We start from the raw sequence: 24,643 nt of genomic DNA, 5'->3' as shown, positions 1-24,643 counted from the left end.
GGTTGGGCCTCATCCATGTGCTCAGCAGCTGCTTTCGCTCCCAGAAGAAAAGTGGCCGGCCCTATGTTGTGTGCCCCACCTTTGAGACGGACAGTGGGGCGATTGGGGAGGCAGCGTGCGAATGCCGGGCGGGTTGCAGTGGAACATGGAGTCACATCCTGGCTGCTGTGCCAGGATGTTTAACTCGCCCTCTTGCAAGACGAAGGTTTTAGGAGGCGCCACCGGAGCTTGCGTGCACTGAGCTGCCTCAACAGTGGGGACGTCCGAGACAGCAGGGCGTCCGAGACAGCCAGGGAGTGTCCAAGACATTGACTGGAGAAGCCCGGGATAAAATCGCCCCTCCCTTCCCTTCCAATGCGTCTGCTCCATGCACGTCGAGTACAGGAGCAATGCGAGCAGCAACAAAGTGCCGTGCAGGCGCTTGGCAGAAAACTTGGTAGCCTTGGGAATGGGTTTTTTGCTCCAGTTATGCTGGCCTCCCTCTCCCCCCCCCCCCCCCCCCCTCCCAATGACAGAAACAAGGACTGGCATGGCACCTGAAGGGTCACCTATGAGCTACCAGCAAGCATTCATGCCACATTTCGCCGTGGTCATCTCGCGAGCACGCAGAGGCTGGGTAACGTCCTGTTTACTAGAGCGCGGCATGCAGGGGTGCTCGAATGCTTCTTTTTGTTCCATTTATATCCACAGTTTGCTATACTGCACGCGCTATAAATCAGCGAAGTAGTTTAATTTACTGGGATATTCACTGTGGATACAAAAAATGCAAAAGCACTCAAGCTGATGCGCGGCGGCCTGATGCAACTATGACCGTTTTCTTTTTTTTTTTTTTGGAATAAAACTTGAAAATAGTCTCAGCTACCTACATCAATGGCCACTATCATTACGTCGGAGGCATGCATGCAGCATGTGACAAACTAGAGGTGTGAGTGTGTATTTTAGTCGCAAAATATTCTACAGTAAATACATCGTGGCTGAAATGACAATGGGCACCAAGTTAACTTGACGTAACAACAAACCTTTCAGCCCGGCAAATCAGGAACTAAGTGCAAAAGCTCAAATTTTCCACCGTGAGATCATCATAAAACAGTGTACGCCATTTCTGCAACGACACGCGGCTAAATGCAACGTAAAAGAAACCAACAACACACTCCTATACCGTGCGCGCCCGCCACAGGAAATTTTCAACCGCGCCGTGACGGCGTAGTGCGGAAAGAAAAGTTTGTTTACAGCCCTAGGTAAGATAAAGGCTCGTGTAGGGGCTAAGCGGTACCATTTAACAATGAAATGAAGCGGGCGCAGAGCCACAGGTACGAGTAAAGAAACAGCGTAATTTTGGCAACGTGTGGTACTGTTTTCCCGGTCGAGCGCCGCTGTCAGTCGCGTGAATAGGTGGCGCACGCTCAGGCTTCATTTAAAATACAAAGGCTGGACAACAGAACTCTAATGCAGCTGTATTTTTCATCCGGACAGCGACTACGGAATCCCGCGCTTAGCGAACCAACGACAAATATTCGCTCCCAGCGCACCGCACCCGGCGTGTCACAAAGGTTGCTCGCGCCGGCACAGTTCGCGTCACAAAACTCGTTCAAAAGCGTGGAACTTCACGTACCTTTCCTCCATTTGAACCGGTATTTCCGCATTGCGTGCTCTGCGGCACGAAGAAATGCTCCGGCATTGTAGTCCATCACCAAGAGCGGTCAATGCCCGCCTTCTATGTTTTGCTAATTGGTTTCGGTTTCAAACGACCGTACCAAAATGGCGGGCCTAGTTACCGGAGTCGACGTGAGATGGCGGGGCGCATTTTGCATAGGGTCTATTATGCCTCGAGCATAAACGAGGCACTGTACAATCCTCAGTTATTGTGAAGATACCAGCAGCACACAACATATTTTTTGGAGAGTGCTGTGAGAACTTGAGACAGTGTCAGGATTTTCAGTGGTACTGTGTATACCTTCGGTTAATCACGCCCGTAACACTTTTGCGAAATAATTGCAGGGCAATATTATAAGCGGAGGCATAGGTGGATGTCTTATGCACACAGTGCTAACCACGCAATGTTCTTTTTGCATTTAAAAGAATGACTGCAACATACAACTCCCACATAAAGTGGGAAAACGGTGGACATTTATAGTTAAGTTTACATTAATTGCTGAAAAGCTGGGACTGCTGACTAACAACAGCAGAAAATTCTCCTGCAAACTCCGTTTATTGCACAATGCAACGACAGAGAAAAAAATGCGCTGTAACTGCTCCTGGTGGGATTACGCCAGGCTGAGTAGCTGAGACCGGCAGCCAGCCGGAGCCAATAAATGCTACCGCGGGCCTGAAATAGGTGCATCTTCCATCATGCATTGCGCGGGAGGAGCCCGACGAGAGGAGAATGCGGCATAAGAGGAGGTTGGCTTGCTAAAGCTGGGCCGTTCATACTCCCTCCTAAAATTTTTCTTCCTCCATGCATATCACGCGTTCGGCGTTCGGCATCGTTGCGGCGCCGTGGTTCACCGACGTAGACGGGCGCGGTGTTGGCGAGGCGCCTGCTCTCTCAGTCTGTCTTCTCGGTCTTTTAGAATTCGTTGCCTTGGTCGCGTGTCTTGTAGTTTTGTGTTCGAGCGAACATACGAACTAATAAAGCCAAACATTAGCATACACGTGCCATTACCCACATGTATGAGACCCGGGCCTGATGCGGGCCTGACTCAGGCCCGAGCCCGGCCCGGGCCCGATCGAACAATTCCTTACCCGGCCTGACCCAGCCCGCGGGCCGAGCCGGGACCGGGCCCGTGCAGTGCTCTACTCCAACCGCTCTTGTGCTGCGCCGCTCTATAGTCCCCTCTTTGCCTCCGAATTTTCTTATTTCGTCCAACGAGTAACTGACCTTCCTCCTTCTTTAGACCCGTCTGGTACACCTATTGTAATTTCGTCTAATTACGTGGCCAGCCCAAGTCCATTTCTTCTTCTTTATTTGAACTATGATGTTCGTGCGCCTATTACTATCTTCTGTCACGTGCCCCGTGCAGGTGCGGTGATGATGACGCTTTGTGAAACTTATAAAGACGCTTTAGGACAACGAAAATTGTTTTCAATAATTCACTACGCCACCTTTTAAAAATTATATCAAGTGAGCGTAATCACCTAGTATTTTTTTTTTTTGCACAGTAACCTTTTTTTAGGGGCGCTTAATGCTTTGGATGTAAACCGAATGGGGTTATAGTAGTTGAAAGAAAAAAAACAGCTGCACAGACTTCGCACAACACCTCATTACCTGTTCTGCGAGAATGTGGGTAAGGGCACCATTATTTTTGTAGAAGGAACCTAACCCGTAAACTTCTAATCTAAAAAAAAAGTGTTTAGTTCTCCGCCGCTTCTGTTTTGTTTTCGGGGTTAGTGCGTGCTGCGCTCGCTTCTATTGCACTAACGTTATTCTAAACGAGATGGAGCCCAGGTCCCCTTGTGTTAAGGAAGGGAAGGATGTTATATATCGCTCAATTTCTCGCCGAAAGAAAAAAGAACTCGGTCAAACGCTTACAAACCACTGAATGCCTCCCCGGATTGAACGCATTTGCGCTTCCAGCCATCTGTTGTATCGTCTCTTAGTCACCTGTTGGATTGCCAACGCCCCGACGAACTACAGTACTTTCAACTTGTAGCTACTTCTATATCTTCATGTCTCATGTGCTTGCTATCGCTCGAGTCCAGGAGCAATTGACTTGCTTTGCTTAAATGTATGCCCTGTTACTTAATACTGCCACGTCCTGGCTTCTTGCTTTGTTGTTAACTGACCGCATGTTGTAAGCGCGTGTTGAATAGAAAGTATTACGACTGATATATTGTGCCTCGGAGGGCACGTTGTGCTTACAAAGCTTGCAGCCCTATTCTCGCAATGCTTGAAATCTTTAATGGTGACAAAGGCGTGAAAAAGTACGAATTCAGTTCTTCTACATAATAAAGGTGATGCAAAATAGCTTAAAAATTACAGGGCCATCAGCCGGCTCTCAGTTACCTGCAAGATATTTACAAGGTAATTCTCAGTCGCATAAGTGCCACTTTGGACGTTCAACAGTCACGAGAACAGGCCTGTTTCAGGAGAGGTTCCTCATATTTAGACCATACTCACGCTGTCAAGTAGGTAATCGAGTAGTATTCAGAGTATAAAGCACCGCTGTATATAGCATTCATAGATTATTAAAAAGCATTTAAATCAGTGCCTACTCCAGCAGTAGTATAGGCGTTACGTGATCACGGCGTCGACGAGACATACGTTGCGCTCTTCAAAGATAAGTACGACGGATGGACGGAAACTGTGTACGGCTCCATCAAAGAACTTGTAATTTCCCTATACACAAGGGTGTCCGGCAAGGGAACACAATATCACCACAATTGTTTACAGCCTGTCTGAAGGGTGTGTTCTGAAAGCTGAAGTGGAAGAAAACCTGGGTGCGAATCAATGGGGAATATCTCAGCCACCTAAGACTTGCAGACGACATTGTTCTGTTCAGTCCAAGCAGCCGGGATTCGCGCACATACTTGGCCGATTGTGCTCGGAAAGTGTCGCTGTAGGCTTAAAAATAAACATACAAAAAAAAACGAAGGTAATGTCCAATCAGCACGCCAAGACACATGACTTTAAAGCAGGTAACGAAGTCCTGGAAACAGTACGCGATTATGTCTATCTTGGGCAAGTCATAGCTGCTTAAGCATGGAGTGGGCTGCTTTTGGTAAAAAAATTTCCCCGCATTTCCCCGAGGGGAAGAATGTGAAAGTGCGAATGCAGGAGTTGAATTTGCGCGGTTCGGTAATGTTCGCGAAAGAGAGATCACGCACACACACACACAACTACAAAGAAAGAAAGATGCATTTATTCACAGACACCTATTTGTGTTGTCGTTGTACTTGATTGCTAGAGCGGATCTCAGCTTTGAAATTTCGTGTCAGTACTCCTTTAAGCGGGTGCATTAGCCCTTCTCACGCCCGATTCTTGGCCAATCGCCCTAAGTGGGTATGTTCTAAAGAAATTAGGAACTCTTCTTGGCCAATCGCCCTAAGTGGGTATGTGGTGCGGACGGACGGACGGACGGCGGTGGACGCGTGATTCAGGGTCGCTTAAGAAGTGCATTCGCACTTAAAATTCAGATATCCTGACTAGTAAGCTTCCTTTGTCACTCGAAAAGATTGTATTTAATCAATGCGTCTTCAGTAATGACGTACGGTGCAGTACCTTGGGGTCTCACGAAGCGACTTGAAAGAAAACTTAGATCAGCCCATCGGGCCATCGGGCTGGTCCCGTAATGCGTATGAGGGACAACAGGTGGGCCACCCACTTATCAGAGTGGCTGCCAATGGACCACAAAAGCACCAGGGGTCGACCGAATACTCGATGCCGAGATGAGCTGCGAAAGTTTTTGGGGAAAGCATGGACTTTTTTCTTTATAGCACTCGATAGTTGTGGCTTCGGGAGAGGCTTTCGTTCAGCGGTGGACACAACCAGGCTGCTGCTACTGCTGCTGCTGCTGATGATGATGATGATGATGATGGCGATGACGTGTCTGCTTGAATGCTACGGAATCGAGAGCTATGCGACAACCCACCTTTTTGACCTTTTCGTTTTCGTTTTTGAACGTGTGCGTGCATGAACAGATAGAAAGAGGGAGGCAGTGAGTAAAACTTGAAGAAGCTGGGCAAGCAGGCGGAGGGAGTCATTCGGACCTTCCGAATTCTCCCCCCTCCACCACTGTCCGTTCTCTCGCCTCCTTCCAAGTGCGGCCAGTGAAGGGATCGCTCTCCGAAAGACTGCTTCCTGCATGACCAGCGCAGACGGTATACGTAAACAACGAAACAGTGTCCTCACTTTGAGTCAGGCTTCAATAAACCGGCATTGAAGATCGGTTACGCTCTACATTCGCAACAAATACGTACTATCAAACACAGCTTGGGGAACAGGCAGAAATTCAGCGAAAATTTACTTCAACAGGGGCTAAACAACGACCCAGAGGAAGGAGATTTGCGTTGGGGGAGCTACACGCAGATAAAGATTACACCCTCCTCCCAGAAAAAAAAAAAAAAAAACCAAAACACAAAGGTTGAACGTGACTAATGCTGTATTACAGCTTTACATGACAAGCCACTTCGTTTATTTAATTTTGCCATGTCCGGTGCCTAGCTAGGTGTCTCAAACATTCCGTGAAATTGCAAGTTTTGTCCTTGGGGCAATTCCTCTAACTGTCTTTGTCGTCTTCACCTCCTTCAAGCGGCAGGCGGCTAAAAAGAAGAAGACGAAGCGCGCGGGCGATGGAGCCGGCGACACTATGGACCCGTGAATAGATTCGGCTCATTTTCCACCGGAGGAGACTCCCCCCAAAATTGGCGCCATGTCGTCCCACTACGCGCAGTTCCAGAAGGTGGCCATCGACCGCGTGGAGCGGGTCAAGGTCAAGCTCGGAATCAAGGACAAGCGCTCCACGTCGCAGGCCTCGGCCACCTCGAACAACCAGGAGCGGTCGCAGCTCTTGAGCTCACTCAAGACGGGCAAGACCCAACCGGCGGACGCCATCGAGAAGCTGCACGCCAAGGACCTGCCGCTGGACACGTTCCTGCGCAAGAACGATAAGCTCTGCCGGCCCGTCGTCATTCAGGGGCTCCTGGACGAATGGAAGGCCATGGAGCGCTGGTCGCTCTACAATCTCGTATCGAAGCACAGCGACGACGAGTTCATCGTAGGCCGAGACCACAGCCAGAACCCCGTGACGGTCAAGATGAAGTACTTCGCGTACTACCTCAAGGAATACCGGGACCAGGCTCCCTTCCAGATTGCCGACGACCTAACCAGCGGCGGCAAAAAGAGGCTCCGCGAGGACTACGAGGTTCCGTCGTACTTCAAGGACGACATGTTCAAGTACGTCAGGGAGTCGGACCTACCACCCACGAGGTGTTTCAACTTGGGGCCCCCGCTGGCGGGCGAGAGGATCCAGACGAACCCGCTGCAGTGCAACCTTTGGAGCGCCCTGGTGCACGGTAGCCGGCGCTGGTGCCTCTTCCCGCACCACGTGCCGCAGGACCTGATCTGCAACGACCAGAGGGCGCGCAACAAGGATCGCCGGATCGAGTCGGCCGTCGCCTGGTTCGAGAAGGTCTACCCCAAGACGCAGTCCTCGCGCTGGCCGCGCTACTTCAAGCCCCTCGAAATCCTGCAGGCCGCCGGAGAAGTTGTCTTCGTACCGGCCGGGTGGTGGTAAGCGGAAAAGCGGATCCGTGGTAGCGTTGTGTGCGTTTCCCAGCGTTAGCTGTCAATCGGAAGTAGGTTAGTAAGAGGCCGTGTGGAATTCTATTCGTAGGCGAACGTTAACTCAGAATCACGTACTTATATGTGGAGCAGGCATACAACCACATACGGGATGGCATTTTAGACTTAAGACATGAAATAGGTATAAAAGAAGGATTAGGCGATGCTCACAACGTAAAGTGTTCATATCTGAATGGTTATACGCACGCCTAGACAGCTATTGCAGACAGCTGGAAATAGCTGCGTGTGCGTACAAGTATTCCAAGCCCTTTTACACATGCGCAGTTGCATGCTGTCTGCCACACCGCGTGTGCAAAATCTGTACCAGGTCTTCGGTCTGCTACCTAATATTCGCAGCGCTCCTAGCACGCGGAACTCCCATTTCGCTGCCGTATCAGATACTATTCCCTCGCCTTCCGTCTTTGATCAATTTGGCAAAATGGGCCAAAACGCTGCGGTATTTTTGGGTAGGTCGATTTTATGCGGCAATTTCAGCCGCAGTGGCCGCTTGTATGATGAATCTGCCTTTTATCGATGGTTGCTGCCGGGTTTCCCGTCGGAAGGCGGCATGAAAGCTCGTGTTTTTCGGCATTGGGACCCATCAAAGCTCCCGTATATCAGATCGACAATTTTTGTGCTCCGTTCTTTGAGTGGGACTCTGCACTTACGTCACACGACACACGGCTTTCGAGGCGCACTTAAGTCTGCTTACGTGATTTTAGTTCGTAAGCATTGTGGCTTCAACTGGCGAACCTTTGATTGATTTTTATTGGTTGCGGGGTTTAACGCGCCGACGCTACACAGGCGATGAGGCGCCCCGCGGAGTGGAGGGCTTTGGATTTATTCTGACCACCTGGAGATCTTTAACGTGCGCCGAAATTTCGGACACACGGGTTTTTTTTTTTTTTTTTTTCACATCCTTCAGAAAAGCGGCCGCTGCGGTCGGGAATCGAACCCGCGTAACTTGGGCACTGGCGAAACTTTACTCCTGTCTGTCATGCTGGTTCCATGAAGACACCGTAATACAGATTTGTGGCCTCTCTGTAGTTCCGGATGGTTTCTTGTCTGCCCTCGTATACGTATACCAATCCAAGGGGAATGATGACAGATGCCGTTAGAAGCTCAGGGCCGGTTCACAAACTCCCCCCTGGCTCGGACATCACGCCTACCCACGGTTCCCACATGCCTACTCAGTGGGATTAGTCAGTAAATCTCACAGCTACCGCCAGGGACTCACGCCTGTTTAATCGAGTCTCATTGCCCTCATGTTTCCGCATTCAAATCACGTGAGCAGACTTGAAGTGCCCACAGTAATTTTTTCTGCGCCGTTTTAGGTTGAGCATCCGCAACTGTCTCTTGACAGCTCCTCCCCTCCCCTTCCTCACCGCGCAGGTACGTTGTCATCAACCTGGAGGTGTGCGTGGTGATATCCCACTACCACTGCAGTCCGAGCAAGCTGTCGCAGACGTGGACCAAGCTGACGCGCAACAACAAGAAATTGGCGCGTGTCTGGTTCGAGATGCTACGGAGACGTCGGCCCGAGGTGGCGGCGCTGGTGCCGCGCAAGAAGGCGCGCCAGACGCCCGACAGCGTCTCGGACAGCAAGACGGCCGACACGAGCGGCACCTCCTGCTCCAGCGACGTGGACAAGGACGGCTCCGATGACGTGGTGTCCGACAACTCGTGATACCTTCTCCTGCTGCTGCTATTGCTATACAGTAAAATTTGTTGCCTGGCGTTCTAAGGCGGTTTTTCCATTGACCGTGTACAGGGCTTGGCTGTGAGGGAATCCTGTCCTGCGCGGGAATCTTTCCTCCGCTTCTAAACCACCAAGGTATAGCGGAAGTTGTGCCGTCGTCAATAAGACACGCGCTGTCTCCTCTGGTAAGTTTTTAAAAAATGTGGTGGTTTTACGCGCCGGGATCGAACCAGCGACCTTGGGCTTAACAACACGGCACCTTACCTGCAATAGCTGTCAAAATCACCTTAATTGCTGAGACTGCCAAAAGCATCCACTTATGTCCGCACGTGCGCCGAAAGAATGCCTCAGGTCTCAGGTGAGGCTGTAAACCATGGCCGGAAGGGGGGTGCGGGATAAGCGCCTGGAATGGGGCGGCGACCCTTTCAGCGGCCCTGTTGTTGGTTGGCAACTGAAAACAGTTGCTTTCAGTGGAGGTGATATTGGCACAGCTGTTGGCGGCCACAAAATCGGCGACTGATACCTTGGTCACCATGTTTGAAATGTACTTCAGTTTCAGCCAAATACTTTGTGTTTACAGCTCGTAGTCCAAGGCTTCGCAGCTCATAATCTTCACGAGAACTACACTACCGCCAACGGAGAACGATATAAACGAACTATATGTGACAGTGACGAGTACCGTCAATATTACGACGATGGGGCGTCAATAGCTGCGTTGTAATTTACATGCGACAGTTTTACATTCGGTGCCGCTAGTGGGTAGGGCCTCAAACCACCTCTATTCTTCAATGCCTGCCAAATGAACCATTTTTACAGTGAAGCTGCCTATGGAAAAATCGCGTATTAGCAAACAAAATACGCTTCCAACAATGTAGTGAGAATGCGCGAAAAAAACCGAGTCCAAGCGGTGCCAAATCACAAAGGTAAAGGGAACGTCGGGGTCTCACGCGACGAAAGGCGTCATGGTCACGTGCTTGTGACATAATTGGCGATCCACAAATGGAAAGAGAATACACTCGCAGTAGATTGCGCGTTGGCATACGAGGAACGACGTCGTGAGGAGCGGTGGGAATGCGACCGTCATGGCTGCGTCGCCGACCCGGCAGTGAGAGAACGAGAGCGCGCCCGTGCCGCCAAATGTAACCGCCTCCGTCGTGCCGATCCAGCGGCCCTGGAAGCAGAACGGGACCGCGACAAGCGCAATAGACGGCGTCGAGACGGTGACAACAACGCGGCCAGAAAAAAATAGTCGTCTCAAATACGATGTAAATGCAGTCGTACTGTAGTACCGTCGTGTCGCCAATTCGCCAATACTACAGCTTCAATGGTCAACCACAAAGTTTCTGTTCGATCATTTTATCTGCTATGGTATTCAACACGGGCATTATAGCGATGGAAATTCCTAAGATCATAACCCGTATTACGGGAAGTTAAGTGGCTCGAAAGGCGGAGGTCATCGAACGCTTCGTGGTGCGCGTGACTTTACCCTGGAGGGTGAAACGCGGCGTGCGCGCTTGTGATAGCGGTTCGCGCAGTGAACTTCTCGCCTTATTTGAGATGCTTGCTCGCTTAGTTATTGCTAAGCTTGACAGTAGGCTCGCTAGCCTTGGGAAAGAAACGGCCTACGCGTCAAAACCTTCGGCGCGCACGGCGTAGCCGCTGCGCGTTGGAGCATCGCTGGCTGCACAACCTGGTACGATTGAACGCCAGTAGTTGTAATTAATGCCTGTGACTTTAGATTTAATCTTAGGAGCGACCTGGCAGGCCATGTCAGGGATAAACAAAGTATGACATGTTGCGGTATACGAGCGCCGCGATGCGGTCGAGCCTTATCGCTTTCTTGCGCAAAGTAAGACTGTCATGACCTCGCCCATTCATTTGGGAATGCAAAGCACTTTGAAAAAGTTTTCTATCATGTTTTATAGGCCGCTTAAGCTCGGTGCAAGGTGGACAGAACGAACATTTTGTGAATAAAAAGTTTTCAAAATGTTACTTTGAAGGTTTTATCGTGTTATCACAGAAGCACTTCCAGTTGCTGTGCTAATTTTCATCAAAATTCCCCCCAAAATCAAAAAGTTGATTTCGAAAGCCACATTCCACCTTAATTATTCAATATTCGATTCGAAATTCGAAGCTAGATATTCGTATTCGATTCGTATTCGAAAAATTTGATATTCGCACATCCCTAGTTATTCCCAATGTCCCAGACCTTGCGCACGGATGCGTGATGAGTTGCGTTGCAAATATGATATCCTAATCATTCTTCAACGGCACCGTTTCACCTCTTTTCTCAAAGTTAAGTGCACGTTGCACAAAAAAAAAAAAACGTTTTTTCGTTGCAAATATTTTAAGAAAAAAGCCGCAATTTCGTTTTTGTTGAAATTTGAAACGGTTGAGCTCAAAGTTGGGAACTTTTGGCATAAAATTACCCATGTGCATCGTCCTCCATGCGGCGGAATTCTGAGTTGTGTAAGCCCGGTTTATATGTTCATACTTGTCAACTTTGTGGAATAAGAACAAGAGATTCCGCAAATATAAGGCAGAAAATTAGTGCACAAGGGATATTTACAGTGTCCTTTATTAAAAAATTCGTGGATGCTTGGTTTTTCGATAGCAAATGATATTCTACATCTACTGCAGAAAACCGCCGCCTGCTGTTGCCCGCGCCACTTCCTGGCGGCATATAAAAAATCATGCGGCAACAGCAACGAAAGGTTCCACTAGCTAGGTTCCACATTCTGCTTGGAACGCACGTGGAGCACGGCCACGTGGTTCTATAAACCTTGTATATTCGGCCGCCTCGATTCACCCGCGTCTCCGCCGTACTGCAGCGCTGGCATCGAGGAACCCGGCCTGTAGCAGTGGAACGCGGTAAATTCGAATCGCCTTGAGCAAACCTTTAGTGTGTTTACCTTGGGATGAGCCCGACGGTACGGGAACAGCGTGAGAGGTGAGCGGGAAAGCAAAGGGGGACATTTCTTTGGCAAATGTCTACAAAGACTACCGTCTTTTGACAACATTTGCAACGAAAAGAGCAGATACACGGCCAATTTTTTTTTTTTTTTTTGCACTTGCGAGGCCTCTGTCCAATGGATGCGCTGCATCACACCTGGTCGCCTGCTTTCAGTCAATCAAGGCTCGCCCAAACTGGACACTTTGACACGGGCGGGAAATAGACAAAACTGAGAATTCCGCTCCTGCAGTGTAATGATTGTGATGATGATGATTATGTTACGTCGTAGTGTACCTCAAAATGCCGTGAAATATTTTGTGTCTTGTGGTTCTTTTTTTTTCGAATCCCGTAAAAAACAGTCAGAAATCGTTATTGCACCCCTCGCCAGTGGCTCGTCCCATGGTCGCTGCTGCACGCAAACTTCGACGTGCTGTCGCGCAACCAACTGCTTCGTCTTCTTCAGCTTGATCACGTTTACGGAGGACGAAGCTGGTACAGACGTCAAACTCTTAGCTACTTCACTAGCGATACAGCCAGCGTAAAGTGGTCAGCCACGCAGGCGGGCGCCCCATTGTGAAACGAACGACTTGACTGGAACTGAACAAATATTGTAAAGGCTCCCCGGGAGGCAAGGGGGGGGGGGGGGGGGGGGAGGGGGGGGGGGGGAGAGATTGCCATATTTTCAAGGGCTCAACTCTGCAGATACACATCTACGTATACTTGCGTTGAGGCAAACATACGTAGAGATATCGTTAGAGATGTAAGTTTGTCTGGCCAGGCATTCTTTGAAGAAACAAGAAGACAGTCACTGACTACGACAAAAAGTAAAAGCCGTCCCGGAACTCAGACGGCTCCCTTGTTCGCCATCATCTTAAACGCGAAACTTGTGTCGTAATGATGACATTTAGAGCAGTGATAACGCCCCTTTCTTGAATTTGGATCATGGTGTCGGGGTTTGTTAGGGTGAACGATATTTCGAGCAAAAGGCGTGACGTCAGGTTGCACTCCTAAGCGAGAACTGCAGCGTTGATCCATTCAATGTCGTGCTCGTACGCGTGTGCGCAATTGCATTAGAAGCTACGGACTTAGTCGTTTTTCGCGTCACGTCGCTGCTCTTTTATGCTTCTCGAGAACTTCTCGGTTCGTCATGTAGACTTGGTTGCAATTGGCACAGGGGGGTGCGATAAACAAAACCGGCGAAGTGTTTATCGGCAAGCGGGTCTTTGACTTTCACTAGCATATTCCGAAGCTTGCTTGCTGGCACATGCCCAATGCGTACGTCATTTTAAGAGAAAAATGCATGCCAACGCTTCGTACGGTCGTCCACAGCTTTAGCCGCTAAGGCTGTGGACGTACCATTTGATGCTACCGGGTACAGCATCAAATGGTACTTTAGCGTTGCACATCTCCAAACATCCTTGGAAAAACTCTTCAAGCGAATGTATATATAAAGGTGCTCCCTTAAACTTGGAAGAAATGCAGCAGTTGTGACTAAATTACCTTACACCAAAGCAGGAGGAGACGATAAGTGGGCAAAGCGTTGCTTAACCTGAGAGTACGTAATGTCATGGACAAATGTAACACGATCATGAAAATATGAACCAAAACACAGAAATAGCGCGTTTTCTTTCCGTGCAAATCAAATTGACGCTTGGCTTAATTACAGCCGCACAAAGTTTGGAATCGGGACTTTCCAAATGTACTAATAGCGCGTCATTATTTGACCTTCACAAACGTTATTTTTCAATTTTGCGTGTTTTGGTTCATATTTTTGGTTCGCATTTCATTTATCCATGACCGTCATGACGGTACATACGGAAGGCCAGCAGTGGTGGTGAAACGTTATGACAGGTTGCAGCATCTGCTTCTCGACTCTTGCCACAAGGTTCCCGGGATAGCGATTGCCAGAAAGCTCTGGGCGGACCAGTTCCGCTTGTGACTTATTTTCTCCTTGAAAATATTTTCTTTTTCGCTAGATGTCCCCAAGGATGAAACAACGGCTCTTTTGTGGGCAATCGTGTGATTCGAAATAAAGTATATAACTACTTTCCGGTGTGTGTTGGCTTGCGGTAAACACTGAAGGAGAGTTCACCGTCCTTGCATCGCGCCAAGACGTCGAGGAACGGCAGGCGGTCGTTTTCTGTATATATAGTCTCGGGTTGGCGGCATTCAGTTCATGCAGAAACCGGGATGGGTCTTCGCAAGAAGTCGCGTAGCAGAAAAAAACCTTCAGTTGTGGTCTCAAAGCGGACAGAACTTGGTCCTACAGAGATTTCATGACAATATGTGCGGTAGAGGCGCCCATGTGCAGTGCGTCTGCGAGTGGAACTCCGAGTGGTAGGTTAAATGCGTAATGCAGAGGCAAGAGCCCCCTTTAAATGCTATGACGGCACCTAGGGTCGCGTTCAAGTGATTTGCATCTTGGTATTTTACTTGAGCAGAGAGAGATAGAGGGCGAACTGGGAACTTTATTCAGGCCCCGAGGGGCTAATGTGGGTGGCAATGTCAGGTGGACTGATTGAATGGATTTTGCAGTTTTTTTTTGTGGCTATGACAGAGCATGATGCGTATGTTTGTTACATAATCTCCTTGTTTGTGCACCATGCTGGCAAATTTTGGAGAGGCGAATAGCTGTTTGTCATTACTATGTATACTCTAAATTAGGTTGCTTATAACTGCCCCTCACTTCCTATTAAAAGTTGCTCACGAACTTCAAAACAAAAGTGGCCCAGCAAATGCAAGTTGCGTCCACTTTTCCTTTAAGCTGATAAGAACAGATCTTAGAACAGAACATTTGATCTTAGTCAAAAGGCCGAGAACCCGGCCCGCCAGAGGGCCTTGGTTTCTCGGGCCATTGAGTCGGCCCGGTCGAGAGGCATCCTGGACTAGGGACGCTTCACCACCACCCTTTCCCTTTCCCTTTTGCTCCAATAAACGTTTACTACTACTACTACTCCACTTTTCCTCACGTCCACGTGCGCTCGCATGGCCGCACGTGCGGCGGGAGCGAGGTCCGTCTCGTGCGGTTCACTTTATGACCACAGAGAGCTCCGAACGCGCGCGGACGTCCACATGTGGCTGCACGCAGGCATTTCAAACAGCGTTCAAGCCACATTCCAGACAGCAATGAACGTCCCGCGAGGTTGTACACCCGCACCCGCTCGTCACCAAACACGTCAAGCTGTTTGTCCTCGCGCTTTCGACGCCCCTTGCTCAGATTATGTACGAAAAAATTCGAGAAATACACATGCCCGGAACACCGGAGGAGACACTTAACGGGCCATTAAAAACAAAAAACAAAAAAAAAAACGGTTGGTTGATTAGAAAGATTGCTTTGTCCTTACAACAATGACACAGATTTTATAGTAAAATTCGACCAAATAATGGAGAAATTAAGAAAAACGGATGAGCAGGGGCGACTCCACCGCCGCCTTCTAGTGAGTTATCTATGACGTCACAGAATCCTGCTCGTGCGATTGGCGGCCGCCGGCTTAAGCCACCACCAGGAAACACGATTGGCCATTCTAGTGGGACCTGTAGTTACGTTTGGTCAGACCACTTGGTCAGAACACACTCGTAAATACTTTTACGACAGCCCATATTACGTCACTCCTGCTCATATTACGTCACTTTTGCGCAAAATTTGAAAATTTTGTGTATTTGTTGCGTTTTTTTCGGTTTAAAACGCCTTTGCTTGCTGGCATGGAGCTGATCGAGTTGGTTAACAAAGGTTAGGTTTTATTTATGTTATTTATTTTATTTATTTTCATTAAAACAACAGTTTTATTTTGACTTCATGGAACATTTAAAAATAAATTCAATAATTCTCCTCGCCGATTTGATTCGTCTACTGCGACGACGCATTGGCAAGTAAGGGCGTTGGCAATTAACTGATTGAGGGTAAGTCTGTGGGATATAAATGAATGCATTAAATTATTTAATGGCATGTATGAAACATAAATTAGGATGCAAGTTGACCCATGGAATGGGCACTGGCCATAAGGATGTTGCACGCCTTGAGCAAGTTAAATATATTGTAACAGCTAATTCACCGGGTAACAAACTGTCACAAAAATTATTCACGGTTTTCGCAAATTTAAGCGTAGTTCGCGTCTGATGATCTCGTTCTGCCTCATAACAAAGATGCATCAATCCAAATTTCAAAACAAAACACTGCACTTTTGACAAAACAGGCAATGCGCTATTTTGTATGACTGTTAATGACGGGTGTGCCGTCCTGTCAGGATGGCCGAGTGGTCTAAGGCGCCAGACTCAAGGTTCTTCCTTGCCTCCGTTGGAGGTTACGAGGTTTCTGGTCCACGAATGTGGGCGTTGGTTCGAATCCCACTTCTGACAGATTTTTTTTCTTCCCCGTTTCCTACAGGAAAGTGCCGGCCTCGTGTGTTGCACAACCGAATTATTAGCCAGCACGCTCCAGCGCCGTGCTCTTTCGCAGTCACTGGGTTCGAATCCCACAACCGACGTTCGCTTTTTTTTTTTTTTTTTTCCGCGAAGTTACGTTAGGGTCCGCTCGCGGATTCCGGGCGTCCATCAAATATACAGTAAAATTCAAGCGGAACACGCCCCGGCAATAACGCATTACTCTACTTTCACGCTGTGCCGGGCTGTCATACTACTGAGAAGTGTGTTTGCTCTAGTTAACGTCTACCAATTTTAACTTTACAGTTAGAATTCGAGTTTAGAGTTAGAGCTAGAGTTTAGTAGAGATGCTTCCGGCCACTCGTTCATAATCTGCGTGGCACTTGTTATCACTAACCTCATGGAGTAGGGCGAAAAGGGGTTATCGGAAGGCTACCGCAAGGGCGTTGCAAGGTCATTGTTTCGATAATTGCCCGTTATGGACGGCGGGCCAGTGAAAACCATTAACGACAGAAGTGGCGTCATAAACCAACGTGGCATACTCACTTCCGGTCATGAATTCAACTACGGGAGCCAACAGTGCCTGCTGGCATGAACTATGATGTAACCCGCATAACCTTGCCGTAACCAAAATGACCCGGTCCGTCACACCTATTGCCATGGGGTGGCCCAGATATATCGGTTATACCAAGGCCACGACAAGTGTACTTCAAGGTCACTGGCTCAAAAGTGTTCCTTATAAGCGCGGGGCTGAATTAAGTAACACCTGACAGTGACGATTTCCGTTATCCGGAAGAGATGTTGCTGCCACTTGTGAGGTCACATTCATACCTGGTGACGCAATCAATTGTAGAATTTTAGTACGCTTGCGGGCGGAGAAAGTTTGACGCAGGTGTAGAAGTTTCCCCTCAAATCATTCTTGTTTTGTAATGTAAACAACACACAGCGTCGTTATTCGTTCGCGTCTGGGTAAAACAAATGTCTGCAATTTTAGCTTGTTGCCAAATGTTTTTAGGGCATTAGAGGTGAACAGTAAAGTCAACAGAATCGATCATTAATGCCTTGTTGCCATAAATGCGCCAAAAACCGAAGGTGTAGGAGTGCTTGTATATCATAGCGAAGTTTCTTCACTTCGCAAATCCTCCGACGAGGACTTGCAAGGGTTACGAAATTACTTCATTTTTCTAGTATCGTATCTGAGCTTAAATGAAAGTGAATTTGGCCTGTCAATGCTTAAAAAGGAATTTTAAAACACGAGTACAATTTCAGATTTAATTCGCAGACATTGAGTAGACCCGCATTGGCTTTAAACAGAGCGGTCTTTTTCTTAAGTGGGTCTTTTTCGTGGCCCCTCTCAAAATAACAGCTCGGAACAATCGAGCTCCAATTCAATTTCTGCTCTTACCACAACGATTAGCCATTTTTCAAAGTCCCTGAAACTAACCTAAAATTAAAAAAAAAAAGCAATCGTAGATTCATGTACAATACTACCACGGTATCTCGAAGCATTTTATTTTTACTTTGATCCAATTCTTTGTTTAGGCTCTATATTTTGTTCATTGTAGTTTTTTTTTTTTACCTTTTCCTCTTTTCATGTTTCTTTCCTCTTTTCATTATGACTTTTGGCCGGTACCCTGTACGGCCGCCTCCCACCCCGAAAGGAAATCCTGTGTACGTCACTGGCTAGCACGCCCCTATCCATAGATATTTCACCCCGTGTTGAGGATGTTGCGCTTCGGATGATTCGGAAATGGAGGGGGGAGAGAGGTGAGAGAGTGGCCTTAGCTCTTGGTGCGTCCTCAGCTTGCTTTGCAAAAATCTTCCCATTTAGTGACCCCGCCGACTTCCACTTGCACCAGGGGTTTCCCCAGGCATCGAATCAAGGGGGGGTGTCTCAATGGCTCTGGGGGAGGGGGGGGGGGGGTCATAAACTAGAAAAGCTGTTTTTTTATCCCACTAGTTAAATAATAGACGTCTGTTAACCAAACGCTCATCCCCGTGCCGTACGTTTTTCATTTTCTATATATATATATATATATATATATATATATATATATATATATATATATATATATATATATATATTCTACTAACCTTATTTTTTTCGCGCTCTGTGTGAGTTTTTATCTTTTCAGTCTATATATATATATATATATATATATATATATATATATATATATATATATATATATATATATATATATATATATATATATATATATATATATATATATATATATATATACCTGAGAGGCGGTGCTTTCTATTCAATCTAAGAAAAAAACAAATTTAGAGAAATTCATTTTTTACCATGAAAGGTCCGTATTCAGTTTTTTTTTTAATTTCTCGCCATTTTTCAACGTATAAGGACATTTTCGAACTTGTTACCAGGGCCAGTGACGAAATTTGAGTTCTTGAAACAATGTTTAGGTAGTACACGAATTATGCAGCACTTACAAATCAGGCACCGATTGTACGCTCCCGATTTATTAAAACGCCATGATTAGCTTCCATAGCGCTTCGCCTCGCCAAATTGCCCATTTTAAATGTACATGCTGAAAGAGCTTCTGCAAAGATTACGGTTGTAAACAAAGAACGGCATCGAATCAATGAAGAAAGTAAATTATATGTGTGTTTATGTGCGGGAGGAAAAGGTCCATGGTTCACTCTTGTCAACAAGGGTTAACAAGAGTGAAATTTGGGGATTCAAGGGGGGGGGGGGGGTGTCCAGAAAAATTAGGGGGGGGGGGGGTTTACACACCCCCTAGGGGGGGGGGGTGTAGGGAAATCACTGACTTGCACACACACTTCTCAATAATAGCCATTTCCAGCAGCTTATTCAAGGCAAGGCCCAGGTGTTTCTTGAGGTAGATAGAACACTCCAGCAGCCCCCGTTATTCGCACCCCAACCCTCGAGCAGTGGGAGGCGGCGCTGTGCAGCTCGGACCCTGAGGGCCAGCTACAGTTGGTGTACCGGACACGTAGTACTGCAGCCGCCGCAGGAGCTCTGGACTGAGGGCTTCTCCCGCTTTCAAGAATGAACCTCCTCTCACTAGAAATAGAAGTTTTACCACCACCATCCCTGCATTATTATGAGCGGCGTGATCGCAAATTGATCGCCAGCTTTTTTTTTTTAACTTCCTCAGGAACGTATCTGGTTTTCCTTGGCAACGAAATTGGGCAACATTGTTGTCCTCATCACCATTGCGTTTCGGCGGGTACGTGGGGGCATGATTCAATGTCAAACGAGTCTGCTGATAGGGGTGCCATCAAGCGCCGATTCGTCATCTTCTTGGGTTTCCCCGTCAATATACTAAGAATACTGTTCCGCGTGAGTTGTCCGGAACTACAGCTGTTGTGCCTAGGTTTACAAGGTAGCGGCGCCTTCGGCATAAAGAGCTTCGTTTCCAGAATTTAATTCAACCCGCTCGGAAATCCCGGCGCCTATAATTCATTTTCGGGTGCCAAAACGCTCACATAAGCAAATTCAGTGCTGCCGATTTTTTTTTTTTTTCGTTCTTCATTTCGCGTTCCCGAAATATCTTAAGTTATTGCCTGTTTTCAGCTGGTTGAAGCCCGATTTCAATTCTTCTTTCAATTTAGAAACCTGTTTAGACATGGAAACAAATAACACCGAGAGGGCAGGCCACGGCAGACTGCAGCTGCAGTCGACCAAATAAACTTGGCGGCAGCCACGAGCCAAAATCTTTACTTGTGGAAGTGCATTCAGCATAACTAACCTGTTTCAAAAAGCAGGAAAAAAATTTTAGTGACGCCTAGCTCGAATGGTCGTTGCTACTGCCGAAATCAAAGTCCGCTTTGCTGATGTCGGCAGTCGGTCCGTTTGATTTGTACGTTCTCCCAGTGAGGGATACGTGCCGTTTTCTTTGGTCAGGGTATAGCTGGAAGACGACAGCGTTAAAGTGCCAACGATGGCACAGTGATGGCAATGATGAAATAACTTGTATATTTATCATGTTGTATCCTCCGTGCATTCTGTACTTCCTTTGGTTGTTGGTGTTTATTTTTGGTCATGTGTTATTGCTGCTGTCGTTGTGCTCCTGTGTTTTGTACGTTTCTTACAATGCTGCGCTGTGAGTGTTTAGATATCTCTTGTATGACCTTACGTATGATTTTTGTCTGGTTACATTTTGCTGTTTCTTATTATTTTTCTACTATAATCTCCCGTAAAACAATGCCGAATGGGGGATGTAGGTTTTAATAAATAAATAAATAAATAAATAAATAAATAAATAAATAAATAAATACGCTCCTGTGTCAGAATTACCAATATTTTGGCTGAGACCCGAACCGCTGCCCCGCAGCCTTAAATACCAGGATGGTGCCCGGTCCTGAAATGCACACACACAGAGACGCACACACCCGGGCACACACGCACACGCCCACACACGCAGGCGCACGCACACACGTGGCTTGTTCGTGACGTCACCACTACCGTTTCTGGTGCCCTGTTTCTAAGGTTTCTCAGCGCTGGTCGAGATAAGCGCGAGAGATGAGTTCGCAGCCTTTCCCCACGCACACAGTGCACCAACATAGCAGCTACAGTGACGTCTGTGCAAGCTATCTCTACATACATGAGCCGATGTTTTTGTTATTTTGTTCACACAGCCTTTTCTGATTGCTGTCAGGTTGACGACGAAAGATGACACCGTTAAACGCATTTACGGCGCGGTGGTTGTGGGAAAGGAGGCAAATGTCACGTTTTTAAAGCGAATCTCTTTACTTCTACCACCCCAAGGGTTCTGTCGCGGCCATTAGTGTCAACAGAAAACTCCCGTGAACAAATAAAAGAAGTTACTGGCACCGTCAAGAATCGAACTTCGAACGAATAGACAAAAAGAGCGAGAGCCCGTTGTCTTACTGATTGAGCTACGAGCCCATACGGAGACCGGGGAAACAGACGGTGCACTCACCAAGTACATCGTTGTGTTTACCCCCTGCGTTCTCGCTGAATGCCACGTGATAGCGTAACGCGACCTCTCGCGCCTCTGTGCACGCCGCCCACGGCTCGTGGAGCGGCAGTGTGCGCGCCTTGCGCATGCGCTAGGAGTTGGTAAAAATTAAAGGAAGCTCACACCAACGCAGGACATCTCACTTCTCCTCCGTCTCTGCCGTCGATCTTGTCTCCTCCGTCGGCAGCGGCAGAGAAGGAGGAGAAGTGAGATCGTCTAACATCGGGTTTGAACTTCCTCTAATTTCATAACAAAAGGAGTTTCCAGTAGGGCTGGGCGCCGATCAAAAATTTTAATCCGATTAATCGGCTGCCTTTAGTTGGTTAATTAATCGATTAATCGGATGTGTTCATTTAGATGAATAAGGGTTCAAAAACAAAGAATGTTCTGTTTTTCTTAATGGTTGTTTTTATTTTCACGTTGTCGATGCTAGTGTGTACAAATGGTTTTAGATAATCAATTATAATTCATCCAGTTTCGGAAACAAAGACGCTTATTAACATTTTCAGGCAGCAGAGAGTTTCTTTGCTTGTTGACAGTCATCCCGGCTGTGCTACACGCTCGCATGACGTTGAGGTTACCGGAACACACAGCAGCATTTTTACAACGGGTGTTAGTTCCGTAAAAAGGAAGCTCTGCACCCTCCACCACTCCAAAGGATCCAGATCGTCGTCTGCTACTTCTGCCATAGAGCGGTATAACGACACCTGGCAAGGTGTGCTTTGCTCTTCACTTTCCGCCACAAAATGGTACTTCCGCTTTTTGCTGGCGGTATTCTCAGCGGGCGTGGCGGAGTCGTGGACGACTTAGCGGCCAGCTGAGAAAGCCTTTCCCACACATGTTCGTGGCGATCAGTCATGGGCACGTTACCGAAAAAAAGTAACAGTGTTACAGTTACAGTTACCTAACCCAAAAAAGTAACCATGTTACAGTTACAGTTACAAAGTTTCCTAAAGTAACTAGTTACTGTTACAGTTACTGCAAAAAAGTAACGTCGTTACTTTTCCGTTACTGTATGAAACTGATTATAAGATAACAAGATTTAACTGATTAAATAGAAACGTACAAAGGCATCGGGACCCAGGCAGTGGTTGCACTTGCTCTGTGTCGACGGAAATGGCTGCCAAACGTTCAGGAAAAGTACGAACGCGGAGGCCGAACTTATACTATGTCGAGCTTGAGGACAAAACAGACGAAGCAATCAATGTCAACTAAATTTATTTTCACCTACAGTCTTGTCGCTTTACCGCCTTGCATAGTGAAGGAGAAGGGAAAAGGGGGAATGGGGGTGGTGGATCGCCAGAAGGCCCTTTGGAGGAAAAGGGATACGGATGTGGTTGCCGAGGTGTTTTTGAAAGATACTAAAAAAAGCGCTGCGTTAGCATGTTATTTCGTACTTGTCCTCGGACAGAGACCAATTTGAGCTATTGCCGAAGTGACGTTGGCCCGTAGGCTCTCGGAGTCGTTCTCCTGCCTCAACCCACAGCCACCCTTACCCCCCGAATAAGCCAAGGTTATTTCAAAATGGAATATAATCAGAACTGGACGCTTTACTGTTTTTTTCCTGCGCCCCCTATCCTCACAAAGGAGATTGTTGTCGCCTCGACCGGGGAACACTGTTCTCCAAATCCCAGCCTTTAAGAGCAACCACGTCCCCGATCCCAGAGCCCGCTCGCTTCGTTTGCTTTGAGGCGTAGGCCGAACGAAGCTCGCCCAAGTATTCTTTGCGCCCAACATTCAGAAACGGATGTAGCTACAGTATTCGTTTCTGCCCCAGCTCTGGAAATGAAGTCTCCAGGCTTTCCAAGAATATTTCCTCGTGCAGCGGCAGTGTGGTCAGGCGTCTGCCGGCCAAGATGCTGGGTGGTGTGTTTAGTCTTCGTATGTGTGAAGGGGCGGGGAATTATTTACTTCCTCGAGCTCTTTCGGGCACTGTTGGCAGCTGGACGAAGCCTCTAGACCAGAGGTTCCAAACACGTGGTCCCAAACACGGCCAGGGGTCTCAAAGGTGCACAATTGTCGCAAGCAACCGCTACTCCCCGCGGTGTTTTATGACCCCACAAACGGGGCTGCACGTCGCTAATTAGAAGGCGACGCATTGACTGGAGTTTTGCAGGCTTCCACGAAAGTGCAAAGGCTTCAGTGCGTTGTGCGGTGTTTGTGGATGTCTTGTTTCTGTTCGCCTTTGTGTCAAACACTTACTGCGCTCTAGATGCGGTGAAAATGATGCAACCCCGCATCGAGTTCTGGTGTCAACATGCGTCCACGTGTGCTTAGGCACGTGTCGCAGCCTTATTTATGGTCTGGATGAGAGCGACATCGCGCTGCTGAGGGAAATACTGCAGCTCATACCTAAAAATTTCGAGCCCTTAGCTGACCGCGTGGGACACCACGCACACGTACGCCTAGACATTTCTAGTCCAGCTGTGTTTCACCCATGCGAAGGGAGTGAGCTGGCATACATGAAGTATGCGAAGGCTCTGCAGAAGAAAGTCCGGAAAAGGTGGAAAGCTCGAACTGTACATCGGCCGTTAACAAGTGTTGCTGTTGGATAATTTTTTATAGAAATGAAGTAACTGTAACGGTATTTCTCGTTACAGTTACTCCATAAAAAGTAACAGTGTTACAGTTACAAGTTCCTCTAACTTAAAAGTAACTATTTACAGTTACAATTTACTGAAAAAAGTAACTAGTTACCGGTAACGCGTTACTAGTAACAAGTTACCACCCAAGACTGGTGGCGATCTCTGTCGATGCAAGCAAGGCTCGTGAATCGCGGATCAAGAGATGTGGCCACCTTGTAATCACTGTATACAATGCGGCCACGCAAGGAGCCTTTCTTCGACGGAATCCACCAGCATGGCCTTGAAGCGGCAGATAAAAGCGGTGTCATAGTCGTTCGTCGTCATGGCATTCTTGAGTAGCTTTAAGGCAGGGATGAGCACGGACCGCGTTACGTACTTGTCTCCTCCTAGAAGTTCGGTCGCATCAAGCAGCGGTTTGAGCGTATCGGGAAGCTGCTCCAACATGTCCCATTCGACATCTATGATGTGCGGAGTGAGTGTCTTGCTGTCAGTCGCGTCCTCCATGGCGCGGCGTAAAGGTTCCTTGAGCTCAATCAAACTGTTTATCATCACGTATGTTCTGTTCCAGCATGTAGTGATGTCTTGATGAAGCTTCTTTCTGAGCATACCAAGCCCACTTGCATGCTTTCAAAGAACTGCCTGGTGACTTGAGCTGTGCTTAAAAAAACGCACAACGCGTCGACAAACCGCAAGAAGCCGTTCCACGCCAGTTACGCCGAGCGCCTTCTGTGCAGAGCTGCAAAGCATGAGGTGCGCACTTCAAGTTCTGAAAGT

General features: G+C 47.7%; 1 protein-coding gene, 1 non-coding gene and 1 pseudogene across 2 annotated transcripts; 2 read left to right on the top strand and 1 right to left on the bottom strand.

Moving 5' to 3' along the window:
• The first annotated feature begins 6,254 nt into the window (after positions 1 to 6,254).
• Positions 6,255 to 9,058, top strand: LOC144173429 (bifunctional arginine demethylase and lysyl-hydroxylase JMJD6-like). The gene is made up of 2 exons (XM_077701858.1): positions 6,255 to 7,228; positions 8,672 to 9,058. The coding sequence occupies exons 1-2, from the start codon at positions 6,369 to 6,371 to the stop codon at positions 8,964 to 8,966; spliced, it is 1,155 nt and encodes a 384-aa protein (XP_077557984.1). The 5' UTR covers positions 6,255 to 6,368; the 3' UTR covers positions 8,967 to 9,058.
• Positions 9,059 to 16,170: 7,112 nt separating this feature from the next.
• On the top strand, positions 16,171 to 16,287 carry Trnal-caa (transfer RNA leucine (anticodon CAA)). Its single transcript has 2 exons — positions 16,171 to 16,208; positions 16,242 to 16,287. It is a non-coding gene; the product is annotated as a tRNA-Leu (tRNA).
• A 5,453-nt stretch (positions 16,288 to 21,740) lies between these two features.
• LOC144175432 (E3 SUMO-protein ligase ZBED1-like) lies at positions 21,741 to 24,373 on the bottom strand (annotated as a pseudogene).
• Positions 24,374 to 24,643: the final 270 nt, after the last annotated feature.

The sequence above is a fragment of the Haemaphysalis longicornis genome, unplaced genomic scaffold, assembly GCF_048455015.1.
Source record: "Haemaphysalis longicornis isolate Haplotype H1 unplaced genomic scaffold, Haemaphysalis longicornis Haplotype H1 scaffold_3, whole genome shotgun sequence".
In the NCBI taxonomy this organism is placed as follows: domain Eukaryota; kingdom Metazoa; phylum Arthropoda; class Arachnida; order Ixodida; family Ixodidae; genus Haemaphysalis; species Haemaphysalis longicornis.
This window is presented reverse-complemented; position numbering and strand designations above follow the sequence as displayed.

What these genes read in the sequence shown, in the direction of transcription:
- LOC144173429 (XM_077701858.1), top strand. Translation starts at nt 6,369, where the DNA reads ATGTCGTCCCACTACGCGCAGTTCCAGAAGGTGGCCATCGACCGCGTG. An exon ending in TTCGTACCGGCCGGGTGGTG is followed by an intron (nt 7,229 to 8,671) that starts GTAAGCGGAAAA and finishes CTCACCGCGCAG; the next exon opens with GTACGTTGTCATCAACCTGG.